General features: G+C 38.8%; 1 protein-coding gene across 3 annotated transcripts in view; it reads right to left on the bottom strand.

The window, feature by feature from the left end:
• Window positions 1–24,673, bottom strand: part of LOC124797831 (focadhesin) — a 316,015-nt gene that overhangs the window by 230,212 nt on the left and 61,130 nt on the right. For all 3 annotated transcript variants that reach the window (XM_047260873.1, XM_047260874.1, XM_047260872.1), the window contains exon 7: window positions 20,431–20,707. In XM_047260873.1, the coding sequence (XP_047116829.1) occupies window positions 20,431–20,707 (277 nt within the window). The remainder of the gene's footprint in view (window positions 1–20,430; window positions 20,708–24,673) is intronic.

Genomic DNA, 24,673 nt, shown 5'->3' with positions numbered 1-24,673 from the left:
CTTTTCTGAAGATATTTGTGTAGGTGTAGTTATGTACAGAAGAAAAACATGGACAATAAACAGTTTAGATGAAAAGAGAATAGAAGCTTTCGAAATGTGGTGATACAGAAGAATGCTGAAATGGGTTGGTCATGTAACAAATGAGGAAGTACTGAGTAGAATTGGGGAGACAAGAAATTTGTGGCACAACTTGACCAAAAGAAGGGATCGGTTGATAGGACACATTCTGAGACATCAAGGGATCACCAGTTTAGTATTGGAGGGACAGCCGTCAGTGCATTGTGAGTGTCACGAAAAACGAGGCAATGGACATGATAAAATCAAAAGAAAAAATAATAATACAGATGATTTAATGACTATAAATATGAAATATGAAAAACTTCAGCAGAAATATAAAGAACTGGAAATGAAATACAAAGAGATAGAGCGAGATCATCGTCTAGCACAAGACAGTGTTGTTAACCGTCGTTCTGGGCAAAAAACGTGTGTGTGCCGAAAAAAATCAAATAAACAGACAGTGAATACAGTTCCGGCGATACCACTATCAAATAAATTCACAGCACTAGACGAAGAGTGTGATAAGACAACGAACAATGACGAACAAAAATCAGTGACAAAACCTCCAATCGAGCGCACAGTCAAGAAAACATCTAATACGAAAAATAAACCAGTGAACATCAAACGACGAGTTGTACTTGGTGATAGCCACGCCAAGAAAATTGCCGAAAAAATAAATTAATACAGTATGCTATTCGCGGCAACAGGTATGACGAAATCCAGTGCACCTTTGACTGAGATAATTAAGAGCAGTAACTCACTTAATGAGCTATCTAAGAATGATGCCGTCATAATCGTGGGTGAAAGTAATGATGTATACAGAAATGAGGGTAAACATGCAACCCAGTGTTTAAAAACTACATTACTTGATCTGAAAGTTCCATTGTAAAGCTGGAGCTTGCAAACGTAAACAGACAGTTCTACAAAATATGCAAGTCCCAACAAAATGTAACATTTTTTGATCTTCCTGATGCAAGAGATTTGTTTACAAAACATGGACTACATTATAATAACGCTGGCAAGTCATACGTTGGCAAAATGCTAGCGAACTTAATACAAAAAGATGACGACGTTGCAAGAAAACCAATTGCCATGCAACCAGTTTTGACCAAGGAAATGGAAAAACGGGAAAACAATTTCAAAATCACACACATAGTTGCAGTCAAAGTGCCAGCTCAAACAGGAACATCATGTCCAGAAGGTGAGACAGTGCCAAAACCAGCCTCAGAAGATACAGCAGAGATTGAAATTATCGTCAAGAAAACTGTACCTACTCATCATCCAGATGCTCGCACACAGGGAAACTGATGAAAGGAACCAATTCATTCCGAATTCGGCCCAATGCAACGAATCCAGAACAAGCAGTCAACACTCAAGTGGACGTTCCATTACTTTATAGTCAAATTAGTTTTAAAGACCCTCTACCTAATAATGTATACAGTAGTAATTTCATTATGCACTTAAACATCACAGGTCTGTCTGAAGGAATGATCAAGAAACTTTATGATATAGAAATTTTGCTAGAAAGTGTGAAACAATCTGTGAAAGTAATATGCCTTAATGAACATTGGCTAAAATCTGAAAATATCAGTCTCCTGAATAAACTTACAGGTTATAAACTGGCTACCAGCTTTGTAGGACTAATGGGTATGGAGGCTCTTGCATACTAGTTCATTCCACAGTAGACTATAATATCAGACAGAATTTTGGCCATCTGAATGAAGAAGGTAAATTTGAAAGTTGTTGTATAGAACTTAAAGAGTATAACATACTAATTACCAGCATATATCGCACCCCTGGGTACCATATAAGCTCTGTATTTTTAGCTAAGTTTGATACATTGCTGCATAAATTAAAAAGTGAGAAACTGTACAAGAAAGTGGTTACATGTGCTGACTTCAACATAGATGTAAGGACTGATGACAAATTTTCTTCACACTTAAAGAACCTGGTAGCCACAAATGGGCTAAATCTCAATTTCGGCCAGTATGCAAGAATTACAGCAACCTCTGCAACATTTATTGACAATATTGTAAGTAGTTATAATTATTATGTAAAAGAAAAGTTTCTTCTAGATTTACGAGTATCAGACCATAAAGCACTATTTGTATCACTACCGAAGCAAAATTCAGTCTGCACAACAAAAAGATGTATGAATTTCAGTCAAGAAAATGTGGAAGTATTTTGCAAAAAACTAAGCCAAATCAAGTGGACAGTCAGCAAACACACTTCCACAAGTGACAATTACAATAACTTTTTAACTGAATTCTTGGGTATATTCCATGAATGCTTCCCTTTTGTAACAGTGAGGACCAGGTCCCAAAAAAGTAGATCCTGGGTAACAAAAGGAATTAGTGTGTCTAGCGCTACTAAGGGGAAACTGCATATGGAGGCAAAAGTAAATTGAAGCCCTCAATTTCTTAAGTATGTAAGCAAATACAAAAAAACATTCGACAAAATAGTTAAACTAGCAAAATGTACTGTGAATAACAACTTCATTTCAAATGCAAAAAAACAAATCAAAAGCTGTTTGGTCTGTTATAAGAAGCAAAGTTGGCAGTGAGGCAGAGAGAAAATGCGCTTCTAAAATAGTGATAAATGGTAGAGCTGTTACAGAACCCAATGCCATTTGTGAATCATTCAATGACTTTTTCATAAACTATAACAAATTTGGTGACTGTTCACCACCAAAAACAAAGCCCAATATGATAGACAGCAATTGCCCATGTTTTAAGTTTTCTCATGTTTCCATCTCAGATGCCATCAAAATCATAATGTACCTAAAAAATTCAAAATCTGCAGGGTGGGATGAGGTCCCCACTGAAATAATAAAAATAGTCCGTCACAGTATTGCATATCCGCTCTCTTTCATAATCAACCAATTTTTTGATGAGGGATGTTTCCCAGATCGATTAAAATATGCAGAAGTTCAGCCCATACATAAAAAAGGCAAACAAGATGAATTGGGCAACTATAGGCCAATCTCACTGTTACCAATTTTCTCAAAAATATTTAAAAGAGCTGCATGTGATCAGATCAAAAATCACAATTCGTCTAACAGCATTATCTTAGGCAATCAATATGGTTTCAGAAAAGGTCGCAGCACAATCCATGCAATAAATGAATTAGTCACAAAAGTCTGCAGATGTCTTGATGATAGAATGTGTGTGTCAGGCATCTTTTGTGACCTGTCCAAAGCCTTCGACACAATAAATCATGACCTGCTTTTCCAAAAATTGGCTCGCTATGGTTTTCAAGGCAAATCTCGTAGCTGGATGTCATCATACTTGGCAAACAGAAAACATATAGTACTTATTAACATCAACGGCAAGAAATTTCTCTCTGGCTGGAAACACACTCAATTAGGTGTTCCACAAGGTTCAATATTAGGGCCACTACTTTTTCTGTATTATATTAATGATACGCCATGTCAGGTCCAGTCTGATACTATCCTCTATGCAGATGACTCAACAGTTGTAGTCTGTTGTAAAAATGAGGTAGGCCTAATTCATCATACTGAACAAACACTTGCGGAAGTGGAGGCATGGGTCAAAAACAATAACTTGACATTAAATTTTACAAAAACAGAAATTGTTCATTTCACCACAAAACAATCTGCGCAGTCTATAAGTGAAATAAGGTATATGGACAAAAAATTAGAGACTGCAGACTGTGTCAAATTCCTTGGCGTGTTAGTCAATAAAAACCTGTTATGGAGTCACCATGTGGACAACATACTGGGTTGACTGAATAGCCTTGTATATATTATGAATATCTTGTATAGTATTACTGATTTAGCTGTAAGAAAAACTGTATATAATGCATATTTTGTTTCAGTCATTAAGTATAGTATAATTTTCTGGGGGTCTGAAAAAACAAATTTACTTAGAGCTTTTAGACTACAAAAAAGAATCATCCGAGCAATGGTGGGAGCAAAACCAAAGCAACATTCTAAACCTTTATTTGTAAAACTAGATCTAATGAGCATTCCAAGCATATACATCTATTAAACTCTCACTTTCACGAAAAGAAACCCACAACTTTTTGAGGGCAACTTCTTCTTGCATCAATATGATACAAGACATAGAACGAGCTACATGTTACCTACCCACCGTTTAAAATCATATGAAAAAACCCCATACTATATGGGCATGAAATTTGTAAATAAAACACGGAAAGATATGGACGACCCAAATTTAAAAGGTACCAAAAGAGACCTGGAAAAATTTCTGAAAGGTAAATGTTACTATAGTGTAGAAGATTTCATGAATGGCAACAATGCATTATAATTGTAATTAAAATACCTCTTTGAAGATGTTACACCATATATATTATTAGTTTATTGTCTATTTTTAGTATTATTATATATAGTGTAAAACTGACACGTCACCTATGTCACAATCTTTGATTGTATAAGGCATGTTATGTGATGATAAAAATCGAATTGAACTGAAATGGGGGAGGAGGGGATTAAAAACTGTACAGGGATACCAAAAGATGAATACTGTAAGCAGATTCAGAAGGATGTAGGTTGCAGTAGTTATTAAGGGATGAAGAGACTCGCACAGGCAGAGCAGTGTGGAGAGCTGCTTCAGACAAGTCTTCAGACTGAAGCCACAGCAACAACAACAACAACAACAACAACAACAACAACAATGTTCTAATATTGCTTTTAACAGTAGTATGTCTAAGCACATTGTAAGAAAATAAAAAAAAGATAAAAATTAACAAATGGAAGATGCTGGATTCATTATTGAGTGTTGCTGTGAAGCTTATAATGATATCATATTTCTTGAGTACAGTACAGGGCGAGCACAAAGTCTTGCCTTGATTACAAAAATTTATAACAGAATAACCATTTGACATAATAAGTTACATTTGATGCCATTACATAGGTGAGTGTTACTAGTTTTAAGACCACTTATGTTCATAAACCTCAATGTGTGCTCCCTTGGTAGCTTGGAGAATGTCGAGGCAGTATTCCAGTCCCCGCCAGGTGTTTTGTAACATGTGTTCTGTCACAGTACCCACAGCAGCTTGCATCCTAGCCTTCAGTTCATCGATGTCAGCAACTGGTGTGATGAAGACTCTGTCCTTTATACAACCCCAGAATAAAAAACAATGGGCGTACTTAAGGCTAGGATTCAAGCTGCTGTGGGTACTGTAACAGAACACATGTTAGGAAACACCTGGTGGGAACTGGAATACAGCCTCAACATTCTCCAAGCTACCAAGTGAGCACACATTGAGGTTTACTAATGTAAGAGGTATTAAAAAAAATTAAATTATTATGTCCCACGGTTATTCTGTAATAAATTGTTATAATCAGGGCAAGACTTTGTGCTCGCCCTGTATTTCTCAACAATTTTATTGCATTTCAGCAATAATATACAGACAGGATTAAAGAAGGAATTAATAAACATAATTACATTACTTCTTTTCCACCATATTTCATCTCAGTTATCTTTTGTAAAACTAAAATGTTTTTGGAACTAACTCACAAAATGGACCTAAATAGTCACCCAATGCCCCTTGGATGCAATAACCAAGACTTTCATGAAAAAAATCTGTGCAGTAAATCACCTTAACTTAATGAAGAAAAAAATCGATATAGCAACGAATATGAGTAATATGGTTATGTCTTGAATTCTGAAATCTTGCAACTGGAAAGAAATTTTGTCTGACAAAAATGTAAAAAACAACAACCACCATTTATAAATGAGCAAAAACAAACTGTCCAAAGATGAAAGCACCTACGCTGAGAAAGGCTAGACATATAATTACAGGATAATGTGTGTGCAGGAACAAGAAAGAAAGCAATAATTTAATTTGAAGGAAAAGAAGTACAAAAGTGAAAGTACCACAAATGTAATAAGACTGACAAAATTGATTTTTCTGTAACTGTTGAGATAAAATATCTCAGCAATATGCATTTCAGAACACCAGCTTAATCCTGAATTAATTCGGATTACGAAAATTATAAATTTTATTTTGTGTACCATCTATTGCTAAAATTTATCAAGCAGAGTGGGTTAGCAATGCATTTAAAGGAAAAGATCGATATGTTGTGAAAGGTTAGAAAGGAGGTTCAGGTCATACACAGACTTGCCTGCTGTTTCATTCCCTTTGTGCTTGTAACAGGTGGATCTTACAAGTTATCTTAAGGGATGTGATATAGTATGACTTTGTGAGTGACTGTGACAGAGTCTGGGAGTGAGTGAGTGTAGCTGGTAGGTCACCCCTCATTGGCTGATGACTTTTTAGCCATTTTAATCACAATCATTCCTACAAATTTTTGCACAGGTCCTTCTGAACCTGTGACATTAATCTGAGTGACATTAACCACCTCCTTCCTAACCTTCCCCAATCTATCTTTCCTCTCTTCTCTGAAGAGGGAACTAAAAGTTCCAAAAGCTAGGTAAAGTTTTCCCATCTTCAAACTAAGAGTTGAGGGGCATGAAAGGGAAGCAGTGGTTGGGAAGGGAGTGAGACAGGGTTGTAGCCTCTCCCCGATGTTATTCAATCTGTATATTGGGCAAGCAGTGAAGGAAACAAAAGAAAAATCCATGGAGAAGTAATAAGAACTTTGAGGTTCACCGATGACATTGTAATTCTGTCAGAGACGGCAAAGGACTTAGAAGAGCAGTTGAACGGAATGGATAGTGTCTTGAAAGGAGGATATAAGATGAACATCAACAAAAGCAAACCGAGGATAATGGAATGTAGTCGAATTAAGTTGGGTGATGCGGAGGGTATTAGATTAGGAAATGAAACATTTAAAGTAGTAAAGGAGTTTTGCTATTTGGGGAGCAAAATAACTGATGATGGTCAAAGTAGGGAGGATATAAAATGTAAACTGGCAATGGGAAGGAAAGCGTTTCTGAAGAAGAGAAATTTGTTAACATCCAGTATTGATTTAAGTGTCAGGAAGTCATTTCTGAAAGTATTCGTATGGAGTGTAGCCATGTATGGAAGTGAAACATGGATGATAAATAGTTTGGACAAGAAGAGAATAGAAGCTTTCGAAATGTGGTGCTACAGAAGAATGCTGAAGATTAGATGGGTAGATCACATAACTAATGAGGAGGTATTGAATAGGATTGGGGAGGAGAGAAGTTTGTGGCACAACTTGACCAGAAGAAGGGATCGGTTGGTAGAACATGTTCTGAGGCATCAAGGGATCACCAATTTAGTATTGGAGGGCAGCGTGGAGGGTAAAAATCGTAGAGGGAGACCAAGAGATGAATACACTAAGCAGATTCAGAAGGATGTAGGTTGCAGTAGGTACTGGGAGATGAAAAAGCTTGCACAGGATAGAGTAGCATGGAGAGCTGCATCAAACCAGTCTCAGGACTGAAGACCACAACAACAACAACAAACTTGTTCATCAGCAGTACTGACAATTCACCTCCTGTAGAATAAGTACTGGCTATTCTGTCTCTCTGTAATTTTCTCAATCAAATTTTCTTTCCGTTATCATATCCATATGGACTTTACCAATCTACTTTATCTAACTCCAATGAATGTCAGAAAGGATTCTGAAATTGTAGCCATAACAATTAGAAAGTTTATTTTGAATAATGCAACTGATTATAGACCACCATCTGAAAATCTGGAACTTTTCATTGGCTAAATTGGAATCATTCTGAAAACAAGTAAATCCAATGAAATATAATGTGTGGAGAGTTTTCATTGTCTTTCTTACTAAAAGCAGGAACAAAAAGGCACTTTTAAATCCTGCAACAGCTAATATATTAAATCTGGATGTGTATGTTGCTACCTCAGTGACAGCCGCTTGTGAAACAGTCCTATACCAAATTCTAGTCAAGAAAAGTATATACAATTCATTACTAAAAATTTTCAAATATGTGTGTGTGTGTGTGTGTGTGTGTGTGTGTGTGTGTGTGTGTGTGTTCAACAGACACACCAGATGAAGTAGAAAAAGCAATATAAATACTAAGGAGTACTTAACTCTGAAGCAATTGTTAAGAAGGCCATTGACACCAGTGAGAGACTGCTCTATCCAGTTGTGGTATACTGACATGAGAACATGACAATATTCACCTCTTATTTGCTGCATAGGAACAGCAGCTGACACACCCTGTCTCATTCCTGTCATATGTCACTGCAAGTGCTGACAATGCTGCTGTACAAAACATGCAAGTATGCCACTGGTCCTGGTCTAGGCTTTTACCCTTACACTGATGTACTGAAGATTTCTACGGTTATATAAGCCTATCAAAACAGTTTGGAGAGATGCTGTAAAGAACTTCGGGCCCATTACAATTTACTATTGCACTTGAAAAATATCTGAACATTTTATGAACACTTAAATAATTTTAAAAAATCCAGCATAATGTATTCAGAAATGAGGAGTCAATTACAGCTGTCAGTTATAAGTGCATTAAATATATACTAAGCGTGACAGACACAAACAAGAAGCACCAGAAATACTGATAAAGTTATTGACATAGTACATCATAAGATTCTGCTGTTCATTCATTCATTCAGTCTTTCTTTCTTTCATTATGTTCTGTAAGATCCATTAAGGAGGAGGGCCTTCAGGCATGCAGAAGAGTCACGTGTGTGCATTAACAGAAGGTGTGTACCAGAAACACATAACAATGAGCATACACTGGACGAAGCTCCACGCGTGACGTTCATGGGCATCCAGATGGCTTATGAACTGAGGTGGCATCAGCATATGGGGTTAACCAAAAGGCTCAGTTCTTTCTGCTTCATACTCATAAATCTATCTCACTGTTTTACCTCATACAAGATTGATAGAATACTTTGCATACTTTCACTCAATTCTGTCCTATGACATAATCTTCTCGGGCATTGCAGCTAAGGTGAAAAAAGTGTTAATTCTACAGAGGTATGCAATAAGAATACTGAGTAAAGTTGATAACTGAACATCTAGCAGATGCCTCTTCAGAGACCTAGAGATTCTTACACTTACATGCCAAAACATGCATCCTCTAATAGATTTGTAGGTAAAAGCATGAGTGATTTTAGGATGAACTCAGCACAATACTAGAAGTAAAACTTAATTTCCATACAGACTATGCATCTCTATTTAGGGTTTGGAATGGAGTTTTATATGCTGGTGAAAAGTCTGTATGAAGTTTCCAGTGGACATCACGCAGGAAGCTGAGAATTCTCAAATATTTAAACACAAAGTTAAAAAAAAAATCTCATTAGCATCTCCTTCTACTATACAGGGTGTTACAAAAAGGTACGCCCAAACTTTCAGGAAACATTCCTCACACACAAATAAAGAAGAGATGTTATGTGGACATGTGTCTGGAAACGCTTAATTTCCATGTTAGAGCTCATTTTAGTTTCGTCGTCCACCTACGCTCAATGGAGCATGTTGTCATGATTTCATACGGGATACTCTACCTGTGCTGCTAGAACATGTGCCTTTACAAGTACGACACAACTTGTGGTTCACGCACGATGGAGCTCCTGCACATTTCAGTCGAAGTCTTCGTACGCTTCTCAACAACAGATTCGGTGATCAATGGATTGGTAGAGGCGGACCAATTCCATGGCCTCCACACTCTCCTGACCTCAACCCTCTTGACTTTCATTTATGGGGGCATTTGAAAGCCCTTGTCTATGCAACCCCGGTACCAAACATAGAGACTCTCCGTGCTCGTATTGTGGACGGCTGTGATACAATACGCCATTCTCCAGGGCTGCATCAGCGCATCTTGGATTCCATGCGACGGAGGGTGGATGCACATATCTTTGCTAACGGAGGACATTTTGAACATTTCCTGTAACAAAGTGTTTGAAGTCACACTGGTACGTTCTGTTGCTGTGTGTTTCCATTCCATGATTAATGTGATTTGAAGAGAAGTAATAAAATGAGCTCTAACATGGAAAGTAAGCATTTGCGGACACATGTCCACATAACATATTTTCTTTCTTTGTGTGTGAGGAATGTTTCCTGAAAGTTTGGCCATACCTTTTTGTAACACCCTGTATATCAGAATAGTTGTGCCCAGGAATGTAAAGTCACTTAACTCTAATATTTTTGTCAATTAAATTCTGGTTTTGCCAGTATAAAGACGTTAACAGTGGTCTGCATAAAGTTAATATGATTTGTTTGGAGTATCAAATAGTCACGGTAGTGTAGAAAGAGGAGCAGAGGTTTTGTTTCAAAGTAACCTAAAAGTTATCACCATAATTACCAGTTTGAGTAAATGGTGCCTGTGGCTAGCATTCTTCGCAGAATTAGGCAGTAATGGTTGCTTCTGACAGTTAATATATAACTTGACTTGTTTCTCATCCCCGAAGGATCACCTTCAAGATCAGATTGAATGAACACTGTGTGTGAATGTATGAATGAAATCACAGAAGTGTAATCTGTATGAGTAACAAATAAATACATATTAACAATAAACTATCCTATACTACTTGATGCTATGCTTGTGCCACCCAATTTAATCAAGCAAATTAGAAAGAAACTGTTACTCTGAAAAAAGTTACTGTCTCCTCAGCTACATTACATAGCTGCTGTTTATCTGCTATTGTTTTAGTTTAGTTTTTTATTCATCCAAAGATCATTTAGCAAATAAAATCAGCCAAATCATCTTAATAGAAAAAAGATTTTTTTAATTAAATAATTCATGCATCTTGTAATAATATCTGATGAAGATTTATATTAATATACTGTGCTGGTAATTTTGATGTGTTGTATACAGAATTTTTTTATAGATATGATGATAGCTCGGAAAGTGAATTACACAGTATTTTTGACAGTCAAATAACTTATTTACTGCTGCACTACAAAGTGACACATACAGGACACTATTTTTGAAATAGTTACCAAGTCTCAGTAAATAACTCAGAACAGTTTACCAGTTGTTCAGTTCCTTGACAACACAAATATGCCCCTTGGTCATGGAGCCATTCGAGAGCAGCCATGTGAACATCCCCATCATCATAAAATCTGCAACGGTTATGAATCTGTCCCTCGATTCCCTGGATACTGTCATCACTGGTTGATGTCAATGGCCTTCCTTAACAATGAGCACCACCCACATCTATGCAGTCTTGATCTATTGGCACCCCTCCACTGTGGGCTGGATGTAACACTGCATTTGGTCCACATATTACCAGAATTTTGAGGTGAATCACTGGCAATTTAAAAGTTATGTTCGCAAGAAATGTACTGTCCCACATACTTAGAGGACATTTCCAGTTACCATGCCATTTGACTCCCACATAGTGATGCACCTGTTATCTGTACCATACCAGAACTGTGTTTGCAGGAAACCCAGAACATGTACTCTCTTCTGATACTGTATCGCTCTCGATGCACAGTGGTCTTAACATGGGATGACATGTCTAACTAACTTTTTGAAGTCCCTAAGTGTTTATAAGCTTCCCAGCTTCAGTCTAAGCTGTGCTGTCAAAAGTGACTTACCATGCAGCCTTCCAGATTTGGATGTTGTTACATTACTGGCACTGTATTACTCTGGGAAGTTTCATATCACTGTATCTTGTGCTGCCATGTGTTGCAGTCTACCAATAAACAGATTACAAAAACCAGTCTTTGTTTATTTTGTGTGCCACAACAGCATCACTGCATCATCAAATGACAAAGAGGTTACATGGTACAGATGCTTCCAGTGTAAAGTCTGAATGATGCAGAGTGAAGTGGCAAATGATCTCACTGAGAAGAATCACGAGAAAAGGAGATCCTAGTGTTCGAAGCTCGACATATCATGATCAATAGTGAAAATCAGTCTTGGATCAGTTTTCAGCATCTTGCACTACTATTCGAACTTGACAATGGCCACTGCTCGCTGGGTTCACAACTGGTTGTGTCCATTTAAAAATACTGTCGATCAGAGGCAGCAGTGGAAATGCTGCAACTGTGTCAAGCCATTTAAGATGACTTTTTTGCCATCTAATCACCATGGACAAGTACTGCATGTATCACTACAGACCTGAAAGAAAGGACCAAAGAAAGCACTGGAAATATGTGGAGTAATCAATGATGAATAAAACGAAGATGCAACCACAATCAAGCACGGTGTTGCTGAGAAATTTTTAGAACTGAGACACTAAGGTGCTAATGGATTAGGCATGTAAGGAGCAAACCATCATTGGAAAATACTAATGAAATCTCCTGATGACAACACAGGAGGCTATGAAGAGTAAGTACTGTGGGAAGCTATCCCAAGAGAGTGTTTTCACTCCAAGAAAACACAGCAGCTTAATCTGGGCAGGGTATAGACCAATGCATGCCAAGCATTTCCAGAATGACGAAGAGGTGAATTTCAAGGTGGCTCATTATATGGACAACCAAAATGTAACTGAGATCTCAGCCAAGTCATTCACCACTGGAAAAAAAATGTGTATATATGTGTGTCTGTGAAAGTACATCTACTGCATCTGTATTTCATTTGTTATTAATGGGTGCAGTGTCTGCTGCCACTGTGAGGAAGGAATCACTGATTTGGTGCCTAATCATCTAAAAGTGTCATCATTTCTGCCAGAGTTATTTCTGGGGCCAGCTTTTCATTAGGGTCCTTACTTCTTTTTTTCCCTTTTTTTAAACATAATGTTCCAAATAGTTTTTCTCTTATATTCAGGGTGTTCAAATTAGGTAGAGCTCTTCCTTCTTAGCACAAGGTTCTTTAATACCATAAGTAATCCATTACTTATATTTGTTTTTGTTTGATTTTATGCTTTTTTCTGTAGGAATATGTTAAAGAAAGAGTTACATTTTCCATCAGTATTTATTCTGTATCTCTGTCTGTCAGATGTATTTACCCTAAAAAGAACTATGGAAAACATTGGGCTAGAATGGATAACATTTTGATAAGACTGCATGATTCAGTCAATTAGCCATGCAGTAGCCTCTTACTACAAACATTCAGGTGCAAATCGTCTATGTATGACGAGATCAAGTGACAAGTGATATATCAACCAAGATCCTTCCCTAAAATGTCTAGCTCATAGGAGACATTGTTGTTACCTGTAATCGTTTTCCAAAGAGTTCTGAACCAGTTCCGACATTCCTCTCTCGTTGCTACCCAGCAATGAAATCATCTAGACCTTCCTAAGACTTTTCCTCCTACATTTACTTTGCATCTTATACCCCATGTGGTTCTTTCTGCAATGTAATGTTGGTTCCCATTTTGTGGGACTTGGGGAATGTTGGTGAGGCAAGATCTGATGTCAAGAAATTCTGGAATGTTAAAAGGGGATGATTTGGGGCAGTGGGGGTGGATCACGACTGGATAGATGAGTGAACTGAGACAGGCAGGGTTCAATATTGGTTTTGAATTGAGTCTGACTGGTAGCATTGGTGGCAAAAAAGTCTTTCTACAGTAGGGACCAGAAGAGGGAGAAAAGGCCTTTAACATGTCCAGCATGACTGAATTTGGGATTGGGGCAAAAGGTAAGGCCTTTGGAAAGTACTAGTACTTCTGTGGGACTAAGGCTTTTGGAGAAAAGTTTCATGAGAATATTGCACATCTATTTAGGTTCTGGTTCTGGTTCTGTAAAGCAGTGGAAGGAAATTTCTCAGGGTGTGGTAAAAGGAGTAGGTCTGTGACGCAGAGTTTGTCAGCTAAGAGGGGATGTGGGGGAGGTTTCGAGGTTCTTGTAGAGGTAGTGGAGAGTGGTACGCCAAGGTAGAAACAGGAGGTGATCAGGTTGGAGAGCTTTTTGAGGTGGTGGTGTGCTTGCTGCTCTAGTTCCTGTAGGGCAAGAGTTTCAGTGTGAGAGATGGAATGCAGGAATTTGGTATTACAGGGCAGGAGGTATGGAGAGGAGGTTTTGTAAGAAGGTTTGAGCCTGATATACATAGTGTTGCAGAAATAGGTTGGTGAGGGCTATGGACTGATGCAATTTGAACAAATAGAGGTTGTTGTGGAAGGAGGGGTTGCACACAGAGGTGAATAATTTAAGGGCCAGGCATTGGGGGAGATAAAATGAACTTTGCAACAACACAGGAACAGTATGTGGGACTGGGTTCTGGCTAGAGAGAGGAAAAAATGAATCTGAACCAGGTGAGGGATTTGGGATTTTGGGCGGTTAGGAAGGGTTCCTACAGATGGGCCACGAACAGGTTGGTGCAGGATAGTGCCATGCAGGGCCCATTGTTGTACCACAGATCTGCAAGTATGTGTTGCCTTCAAAGAAGAAATAACTGTGGGTGAGGATAATGTTGGCCATGCTGAGCACAAAGGAGACTGTAGGTTTGGAGACAGTTGCGTGTTGGGAAAGGTAAGGTTCAACAGCACCAATGTCATAGGCATTGGGTGGGAGTGTTAGTATAGAGGGAGGCGGCATCAACAGTGATGACAGGGCATTGTGTAGTAAAGGAAAAGGAATTGTGGAAAGTCGGTGGAGGAAATGAATGGTGTCTTTTATTATAGGAGGGTAGGTTAGGGGTGATAGGCTGAAGGTGCTGGACCACAAGAGAACAGATTCTCTCAGTGGGGCCAGGACACCCTACCCACATGCCTCCAGAACCTCAATGCCCCCTCCCCATTTGCTTCACCTGGTCATCCTCAACCCAACAAGCCACCTCCGATGTTGACCTCTACCTCACAAATGGCTGTATCAGTACCTCCATCCACATCAAACCTACCAAGTGCCAGCAATACCTCCTCTTCGACAGCTGCAACCCACTTCATATCGAGAAGTCCCTCCCATACAGCCTAGCCACCCATGGTCATCTCATCTGCAATGATGAGCTGTCCCTGTATGAAAGGTTTCAGTGAGGTCTTCACAGACTGAAATTACCCTCCCCACATTTTACAGAAATAGACTTCTTTTGTGCCTTGTTTCTCCAGCCACCTACCACCTCCCACATACCCATCATCCAGCCACAAAGGAGCACTCCTGTACTCCCCTCCCGACTCAGTAGCATCCAGAACTGGAACAGCTGAATCATGTTCTGCGCCAAGGTTTTGATACCCTCTCATCATGCACTGAAATGAAGAATATCCTACCCACTATCCCTCCTACCACTCCCACAGTGGTATTTGCCATCCAACAAACCTACACAATATTCTTGTGCATCCTTACTCCACCCTGCCCCTAACCCTTGCCTCATGGCTCATAACGCTGCAATAGACCTAGATGCAAGACCTGCCCCACATATCATCCGACCACCAGCTACACCAGTTCAGTCACAGGCATCTCCTATCTCATCAAAGCAATCATGTGGTATGCAAACTAAGCTGCAATCACTGTACTATTTTCTATGTGTGCATGACATCCAATAATCTGTCTGTGTGCATTAATGGCCAACAAATCATGGTCAGGAGACAGCTAGACCACCCAGATGCTGAACATACTGCCCAACACAATGTGTTTCAAATAAATGAGTGTTTCAGAGCCTGTGCCATCTGGATCATTCCTACCAACACCAGCTTTTCTGAACTGCGCAGGTGGGAACTCTCCCTGCAACATATCCTACATTCTGTAGTCCCCAGCCTCAGCCTTTGCTAGTCCCTGTTCTCCACTAACCTTTCCTCTTCCCTGCTCCCACTCCATCCTTTTCCCCTTCTCTTCTCTGCCCCCCCCCACCCTCCCTCCAACCTCCTGACTAAATCTAGAAACCCTATCTTGTACTTACCATGTCTCTAAAAACTCCCAAAAGCAGCAGTACACCTTTCCCCATCCCACTCAGTAGTCCCTGCCACATGTCTTCTCTTTAACCCCCACCACTCAAACAGGATACTACTCCCGTTAGGCGCAGTTATGACTCAATCCGGCCACAGTGGCTAGAGACAGTGCCATGTGTGTGTGAGTTGTGCTTGTGTGAAAGCTTAATAATATCCAACAGTCTTCTTTTTAACAGTGTCTGTCTGCCAGTCAATGCATTCTCTCTGTGGCGACCAGCAATTTACACTAATTTGTGAAAATCACACAAATCTAGTAATTACACTTATTTACTAATATTTTCATAAACCTAACTACAGTAAAAATGTTGTTACTTATTCTGACAGTGTGACATGAACTCCTCCAATTAAGGGAAAATCCAGGATGGAATAATGACAATATTATGAAAAGGAAAGATTGCTACTCACCATATGACTGAGATGTTGAGTCACAAACAGGCACAGCAGAAAAACTACTAAATATATAAGCTTGCAGCCGGAAGGCCTTTTCCCAAAATAGATATATACACATGCACATGCACATTCACGCAAATGCAGCTCACACACACATGACCACTGTCTCTGGCTGTTAGGGGCCAGAAACAGTGGTCATGTGTGCAAGCTGCATTTGTGTGAATATGTGTGGGTATGGTGTCTATTTTGGAAAAAAGGCCTCCTGGCCAAAAGCTTATATGTTTAGTAGCTTTTTGTTGTGCGTGCCTGCAATTCAACATCTCAGTTATATGGTACATAGCAAATTTTCCTTCTCATATTGTCATGTATTCCTCCACAATACATATGTGCTAATATAGATGTAACTGTAAATGCACTAAAATTAAACTTTTGTAATATGAAATTGTAAACCGCAATGTCTAAATTATTAATGTAGCACTCTTAAAGCACAAACAGTACAGTATTCATCTCCTGTTCATGTTCCTTTGTGTTTAATCATAAATAAACAGTAACCATTTAGTATACCAATAGTCCAATCATACAGACACGAAAAAGAGATCTTTGAGGGGAGTTTTACCAGAGTTCTGAAAATTTGGTCATTTGTGTTTTATGGATGGTGATCACAGTTTTTAATTCAAAAAGTGTAATTCTTCTAGATCAAAATATTCATTGAGCAAGGATCATGGAATTTTCAGTGCTGTTTAGCTAGAATTTTTTGAGCAGAATTATTATGCAGAATTACGGTACATGAAAAATATTTACGTCCACTACCAGGCCCAGAGGACTTCTTGACACCAACTAGCCACTGTATCATCCTCAACCAGTCAGCATCATTTGGATGCAGCATGTAGGGGCATGGGGCCAACATAGTTCTCTTCTCGCTAGTGTCAGCTTTCCGGACCTTGGGGCAGTTATTTCCCATTGATACAGCTCTTCAATTGATCTCATGAGGTTAAGTGCATTCTCTTCCAGTCATCCAACTGAAGAAAACTTCCTGGCAATACTGGAAAATGAACCTGGGTCCTCATGGCAGTCACATACATTGATCTCTCAGCTACGAAGGCAGACAATGATTAAGGTACAAGGTCTTCCTAATATTTATCCATCTTCAGAAGCTCTTATACCAACCATATCTCACTTCTTGTGACTTTACAGTAAAAGCAAATACCTATTAGATATTTCAAGATGGAAAAGATTCATGGAGGAAGTCCTCCATAATCCTCCTTTTGAAACAACCTTCGAAGTTTGCAAGCCATTCACAAATGTTTATCCCAGTAGCCATGACACTGTCAGCAAAGTATGCACTGAAAAACTGACAAAATTGTCTCAGAAAACTACTGTGGTAAAATTTGCTCAGCCGCTGTATCGAAAGGGCTGAGATATTCTAGCATGTCAACAGTGGGAGCCCAAACTTTCAAATGTTGTCGTAAGACTTTGTGAATCCCAACTACTGATGCCTTTAACACGAACAAAATATTTTACAATGGAAAAGAGTGGCCTGAAGCAACTGCTGAACACCATTTACACAATTTTATACTCAAGTATTACAGAAGAGATCCCTCAATGGTGTGCTTCCACGTGTTCTGTCAAGTTGTTGTCCCCATTTCATGCACAACATTTTGATGGTTAACCCAGTCAACTTCTTTAGGTGCTTTGAGTTTTACTGTTATGCATGCTTGCTGCCTGGACTTTAACCAGACTGTGCACAGGAGATGACAGAAATGACACTTTTATTAAAATATGATAATTACACTGAAGTCACTGCAATTCACGATGGTTCCATGAAAATTACGAAAGGTATGGCATGGTTCTTAATAGGATCCTGATCACGAGGGATAGCAATGCATGCTTTTGCAATGTGCTCCCATGCTGGCTACAAGATTGATAAGAAGTTTCTGTGGTAGGCCGTTCCAAAACTCCATCAGCATAGCTGACAACTGCGGGATGGTCATTGGTGCACAAGGATGTACTGCAATATTTCTCCCAACATGTCCACGGGTGCTGAAAGGGATTTGAGTCAGGGGAATGGGCGGGCTAGTCCATTCACCAAAAATCTCATACGAAGAGCTCTTCCACCTACACATTGCGGTGGGGTCATGCTTTGTCATCCGTGAAAATGAAATCAGATCCAAATGCACCTCTGAAAATATGCACATGGGGAAGGAGTATAGTATCACAATAATGTAGAGTGTATTTTGTTCAGAGATCTGGAAGTCAGTATGCCCATGCAACATTGTACCTCCCCATACCACAACACTGGACCATCAGAACAATCAACTTCGACAATGTTCCTGGGTGCACTGTGTGTCCCCACACCTTACCATTTTAGGGTATTTCTTTCAGCTATCTTCTGTACCATACTGTGGCACCTCTTTCTGTAGTCCAAGTTCATCAAGCTATACTACTCGGCAGTGACATAATATATAGTGTGAAAGTTACTTTCAAACTTAAGTTTTGTACACCAGTGTAGAAGCAGTGGCTAAAAATGGAACTTATTCAGCAAGGCCAAATGATGATTTACTGATTGTTGAGATTTCATGGGCTAGTCATACTGCCTAAGGCAGTGATCTTCTTTTAACAAATTGTTTTTATTGTACTTCTCAGCCTCAAGTCACAAAAATACTAACATGACTGGTTTCATCACCAGACGATTTTTTTTTTTTTTTTTTTTTTTTTTTTTTTTTTTTTTTTTTTTTTTGTTTAAAAGAAAGAAATGGAGACCATAAAATATTAGAAAAATAAATTACAAATTGAGCTATCTTCTATACATGAATATATGCACTTCAATACGTTGCATACAAACTTACCAACTGACAAAACCAGGAGAAATACTTACAGTGATCCAACCACCCATACACTGACCCACAGAACAACAGATTTGTTTTTTTCTGATGACAGTGTCCTCCTGAGTAACTCTGCCAGAGATGTAAATGGCGAAAGAGGGAGGGGAGAAGGCTATTTTACCTCTAAAAATTTAACCCCAGTACATGCCTTCATCATTACACCATAATTTCATAATATCTATATTATGCAACAAGGAAGATTTTGTCTCTTCAGCAACATTTTTCTTCCATTCTCTCTAATGGTCATATCTCTTGTGGTTCCAACATAACTTCTATGGTCTAAGCTGAATTTTTTTCTATGGGAATATCTCAAGCATAAAACCTTAAAAATCTATTCTGCAGCTTCATACTAAACGAAAGAGTTTCTATCAACAATCTTGGCAATATGTACTGCTAATGATACACATATAGAAGAAAACGTGATGTACTGTGACATTAATATGATGTAAATGATTAAAATTCAGAAAGGTTAGTTGCTTGTGGAGTATATCACACCTTCCATGTTATTTAACTTGGAATGTACATATTTTCCCTTTAAGTCTCAATTTCCAGTCCCTAATCCTGATTCACAATCACTGCTGCTCACACATACACTTGAGTTTATTACATTATATTTTATTTAATCCGCCGGCCGGTGCGGCCAAGCGGTTCTAGGCGCTTCAGTCTGGAACCGCGTGACCACTACGGTCGCAGGTTTGAATCCTGCCTCGGGCATGGATGTGCATGATGTCCTTAGGTTAGTTAGGTTTAAGTAGTTCTAAGTTCTAGGGGACTGATGACCTCAGATGTTAAGTCCCATAGTGCTCAGAGCCATTTGAACCATTTTAATTTAATCCATGGCTATTAAAGAGATAGGTGTCTGGGATGTTGGAAGAAGTCTAATGTGTATATCATATTTAAGTAAAAAATAATATAAGGAGATAAATTGCGAAACATTATCACAGTGCCAGGATTAATTATATTACAAGCTAATGTTAAGAAAATACTCTTCAATAGAGCAGGAGGAGGTCCAAACAGAAAGCTCTCCAATTTACTAAAACTCCACAATATTACCCTCAAGATATTTAACATTCTGTGGGAGGTCACTGAATTCTTTGTCGATGGAATTGGTGTAGTAGTAGTTTTTGGTCTCAATATTATAATCATGCTTTGTACTATTGTGTGCAAAATGGAGAAATTGTCAAAATACTAAGTTTTCTAATAAGTTCCTGAAAGATATTCTAAAACTACAACAATATATAATTCTCAAAACACATTCCCATTTTCTGAAAATGTTATCTCTGCAAGTTGCATTTTCTCCAAAACAATAATTCTGTAACTCATTAATGAATGTAAACAAGCAGATAAAATAAATTTATTAATTTTTTATCAGAAAAATACATGTACCTGTACATTGTGTACAGCTTCGAGTCCAGAAATAATGTTAAAGTACTTACACGTAATCAAATAATCATGAAGATATGCTGCAGGACAAATTACAACACCTTCAACCAGTACTGTCAGTGTTGTAGAGACAGCCTCAGGTGGTGTTGACATGGCCAATGCAGCCAGACAATTCCGAGGATCATGACCACCTTTTATCAAGCCAACAGTCACAGAAGCTATGCTCGGAGCAAGTGCTGCACAGAGAAGCAGGTCACCACTTTGCTGTGAAGCCATGAAGAATGCCAGGAGCAGTTGGCTTGTGCTCACACACTGCTGTTCATTTTCCACCTAACAGATGTAAGTGTTTAGTTCTATAATAATATTATCAGGAATAGTTTGTACAGCTGATTTTGCATCTAACAAATGAAAGCACAGGTTGGTCCACAGATGTGGAATTAACCTTCTGGCAAAAAAAAAAAAAAAAAAAGTGGATAAACATAGATTTAAATTCAAAAAACCTGTGATGTGACATTGCCAACATGGTAGCCATTATTGAAGACATTACCTTGGATATAATAGAAGGTTTCAGATAGATTATATAATGGTAAGACAGAGATTTAGGAACCAGGTTTTAAATTGTAAGACATTTCCAGGGGCAGATGTGGACTCTGACCACAATCTATTGGTTATGACCTGTAGATTAAAACTGAAGAGACTGCAAAAAGGTGGGAATTTAATGAGATGGGACCTGGATAAACTAAAAGAACCAGAGGTTGTACACAGATTCAGGCAGAGCATAAGGGAGCAATTGACTGGAATGGGGGAAATAAATACAGTAGAAGAAGAATGGGTAGCTTTGAGGGATGAAGTAGTGAAGGCAGCAGAGGATCAAGTAGGTAAAAAGACGAGGGCTAGTAGAAATCCTTGGGTAACAGAAGAAATATTGAATTTAATTGATGAAAGGAGAAAATATAAAAATGCAGTAAGTGAAACAGGCAAAAAGGAATACAAACGTCTCAAAAATGAGATCGACAGGAAGTGCAAAATGGCTAAGCAGCGATGGCTAGAGGACAAATGTAAGGATGTTGAGGCCTATCTCACTAGGGGTAAGATAGATACCGCCTACAGGAAAATTAAAGAGACCTTTGGAGATAAGAGAACGACTTGTATGAATATCAGGAGCTCAGATGGAAACCCAGTTCTAAGCAAAGAAAGGAAAGCAGAAAGGTGGAAGGAGTATATAGAGGGTCTATACAAGGGCGATGTACTTGAGGACAATATTATGGAAATGGAAGAGGATGTAGATGAAGATGAAATGGGAGATACGATACTGCGTGAAGAGTTTGACAGAGCACTGAAAGACCTGAGTCGAAACAAGGCCCCCGGAGTAGACAATATTCCATTGGAACTACTGACGGCCGTGGGAGAGCCAGTCCTGACAAAACTCTACCATCTGGTGAGCAAGATGTATGAAACAGGCGAAATACCCTCAGACTTCAAGAAGAATATAATAATTCCAATCCCAAAGAAAGCAGGTGTTGACAGATGTGAAAATTACCGAACTATCAGCTTAATAAGTCACAGCTGCAAAATACTAACACGAATTCTTTACAGACGAATGGAAAAACTAGTAGAAGCCAACCTCGGGGAAGATCAGTTTGGATTCCGTAGAAACACTGGAACACGTGAGGCAATACTGACCTTACGACTTATCTTAGAAGAAAGATTAAGAAAAGGCAAACCTACGTTTCTAGCATTTGTAGACTTAGAGAAAGCTTTTGACAATGTTGACTGGAATACTCTCTTTCAAATTCTAAAGGTGGCAGGGGTAAAATACAGGGAGCGAAAGGCTATTTACAATTTGTACAGAAACCAGATAGCAGTTATAAGAGTCGAGGGACATGAAAGGGAAGCAGTGGTTGGGAAGGGAGTAAGACAGGGTTGTAGCCTCTCCCCGATGTTGTTCAATCTGTATATTGAGCAAGCAGTAAAGGAAACAAAAGAAAAATTCGGAGTAGGTATTAAAATTCACGGAGAAGAAATAAAAACTTTGAGGTTCGCCGATGACATTGTAATTCTGTCAGAGACAGCAAAGGACTTGGAAGAGCAGTTGAATGGAATGGACAGTGTCTTGAAAGGAGGATATAAGATGAACATCAACAAAAGCAAAACAAGGATAATGGAATGTAGTCTAATTAAGTCGGGTGATGCTGAGGGAATTAGATTAGGAAATGAGGCACTTAAAGTAGTAAAGGAGTTTTGCTATTTGGGGAGCAAAATAACTGATGATGGTCGAAGTAGAGAGGATATAAAATGTAGGCTGGCAATGGCAAGGAAAGCGTTTCTGAAGAAGAGAAATTTGTTAACATCCAGTATTGATTTAAGTGTCAGGAAGTCATTTCTGAAAGTATTCGTATGGAGTGTAGCCATGTATGGAAGTGAAACATGGACGATAAATAGTTTGGACAAGAAGAGAATAGAAGCTTTCGAAATGTGGTGCTACAGAAGAATGCAGAAGATTAGATGGGTAGATCACATAACTAATGAGGAAGTATTGAATAGGATTGGGGAGAAGAGACGTTTGTGGCACAACTTGACCAGAAGAAGGGATCGGTTGGTAGGACATGTTCTGAGGCATCAAGGGATCACCAATTTAGTATTGGAGGGCAGCGTTGAGGGTAAAAATCGTAGAGGGAGACCAAGAGATGAATACACTAAGCAGATTCAGAAGGATGTAGGTTGCAGTAGGTACTGGGAGATGAAAAAGCTTGCACAGGATAGAGTAGCATGGAGAGCTGCATCAAACCAGTCTCAGGACTGAAGACCACAACAACAACAACACCTTGGATAAAACTCAAAATTTTCATGTGGAAAACAGGTCTTGTGGCATATCAAATGCGTACATAATTTCAGAAGAAAAACAATGGTGCCTTTCATTTGTGTATAGATTTATTCATTTTCAAGATGACTGATGTCTCTTCTTAACAGGAAAGCTGATACCATTAACACAAACCAAACACAGTGATATTGCCCTCATATCAGGATAAAGGAGGAACCATTGTTCTGACAGTGTTTGGTAACAGTCCAGAGTGCAAGAATCTAATTTAGTCTCACAGGACTGGGGTCAATTGTACACCGATAATGAGAATATCGGTCATAAGTAAATGGCACCCTTACAAAATGACAATGTTACAATATCTCACCAGGTACAATACAGATTATTGAGTTCAGATTGTACAAGGGTGATACGTAAGCCGGACAAAAACAATCATACCCGTATGATGTACTGTCCACAAGTGAAGCTAATTTCTATGTGAAGTAAACAGACACAGAAAGAGAATCAAAGATACAGGCCATATGACAGCCCTCCCTGGTTGGATCCATCAAATGGAGGGAGATGGAACATTTATAACTTTCTTTCAGCATGATGGTGCCTCACCTCTTCAAGAGCAAGCTGTTTGGACATCCCTGTATATCTCGTTTCCCAACGGGGACATGTTGTAGAAGTCAAATGAGTGACCACTACATTCCCTGAACTAAAATCCATAAGATTTCTCTCTGTGGGGACATGTGGAGGCAATTGTATATGTAATGATCGGAAACCTCGCAACATCAGGGACTGGACTTCGATGCTTGTACTCGTATTCTGGTATGTGTGTTGGTTAAAGTCCACAAGAAATAGGTGAAGTGGTGATAACAATGATCTTACAACATGCTGAACAGTATGTCAAGCACAAACCATAGCCTTTGAATGTTATCACCAGTATTTGCCTTGTTCCATACAAAATTTAGTATAACTCAAGAAGGGATAAAATTATGCTCAAACAAAGACACCACTGTTTTCTGTGTGTAATTCTATATGTGTCTTATGTGTCATCCAATTTTGCTGCTTCCAAAACAGTAGCCATATTGGTAAGATAACCTCTCAGGTTTGCTGCCCCTTTCCCATCTTATATTACTTTCCTTTAACGTTCCATTCACCCACCTGTTTTTGTTTTAGAATGGTAGTTCCACACCCATGGATCAACCTGTAAAATTATATTGGTTGGCAGTGAATACATGCTTATGAGCAAGTGAATCAGAGATAGATGCTGTATTGGAGAGAGAGAGAGTATCCCTGTTCCCACTGTAAATACACTCCTGGAAATTGAAATAAGAACACCGTGAATTCATTGTCCCAGGAAGGGGAAACTTTATTGACACATTCCTGGGGTCAGATACATCACATGATCACACTGACAGAACCACAGGCACATAGTCACAGGCAACAGAGCATGCACAATGTCGGCACTAGTACAGTGTATATCCACCTTT

Source organism: Schistocerca piceifrons, chromosome 5 (assembly GCF_021461385.2).
Source record: "Schistocerca piceifrons isolate TAMUIC-IGC-003096 chromosome 5, iqSchPice1.1, whole genome shotgun sequence".
In the NCBI taxonomy this organism is placed as follows: Eukaryota; Metazoa; Arthropoda; class Insecta; order Orthoptera; family Acrididae; genus Schistocerca; species Schistocerca piceifrons.
This window is presented reverse-complemented; position numbering and strand designations above follow the sequence as displayed.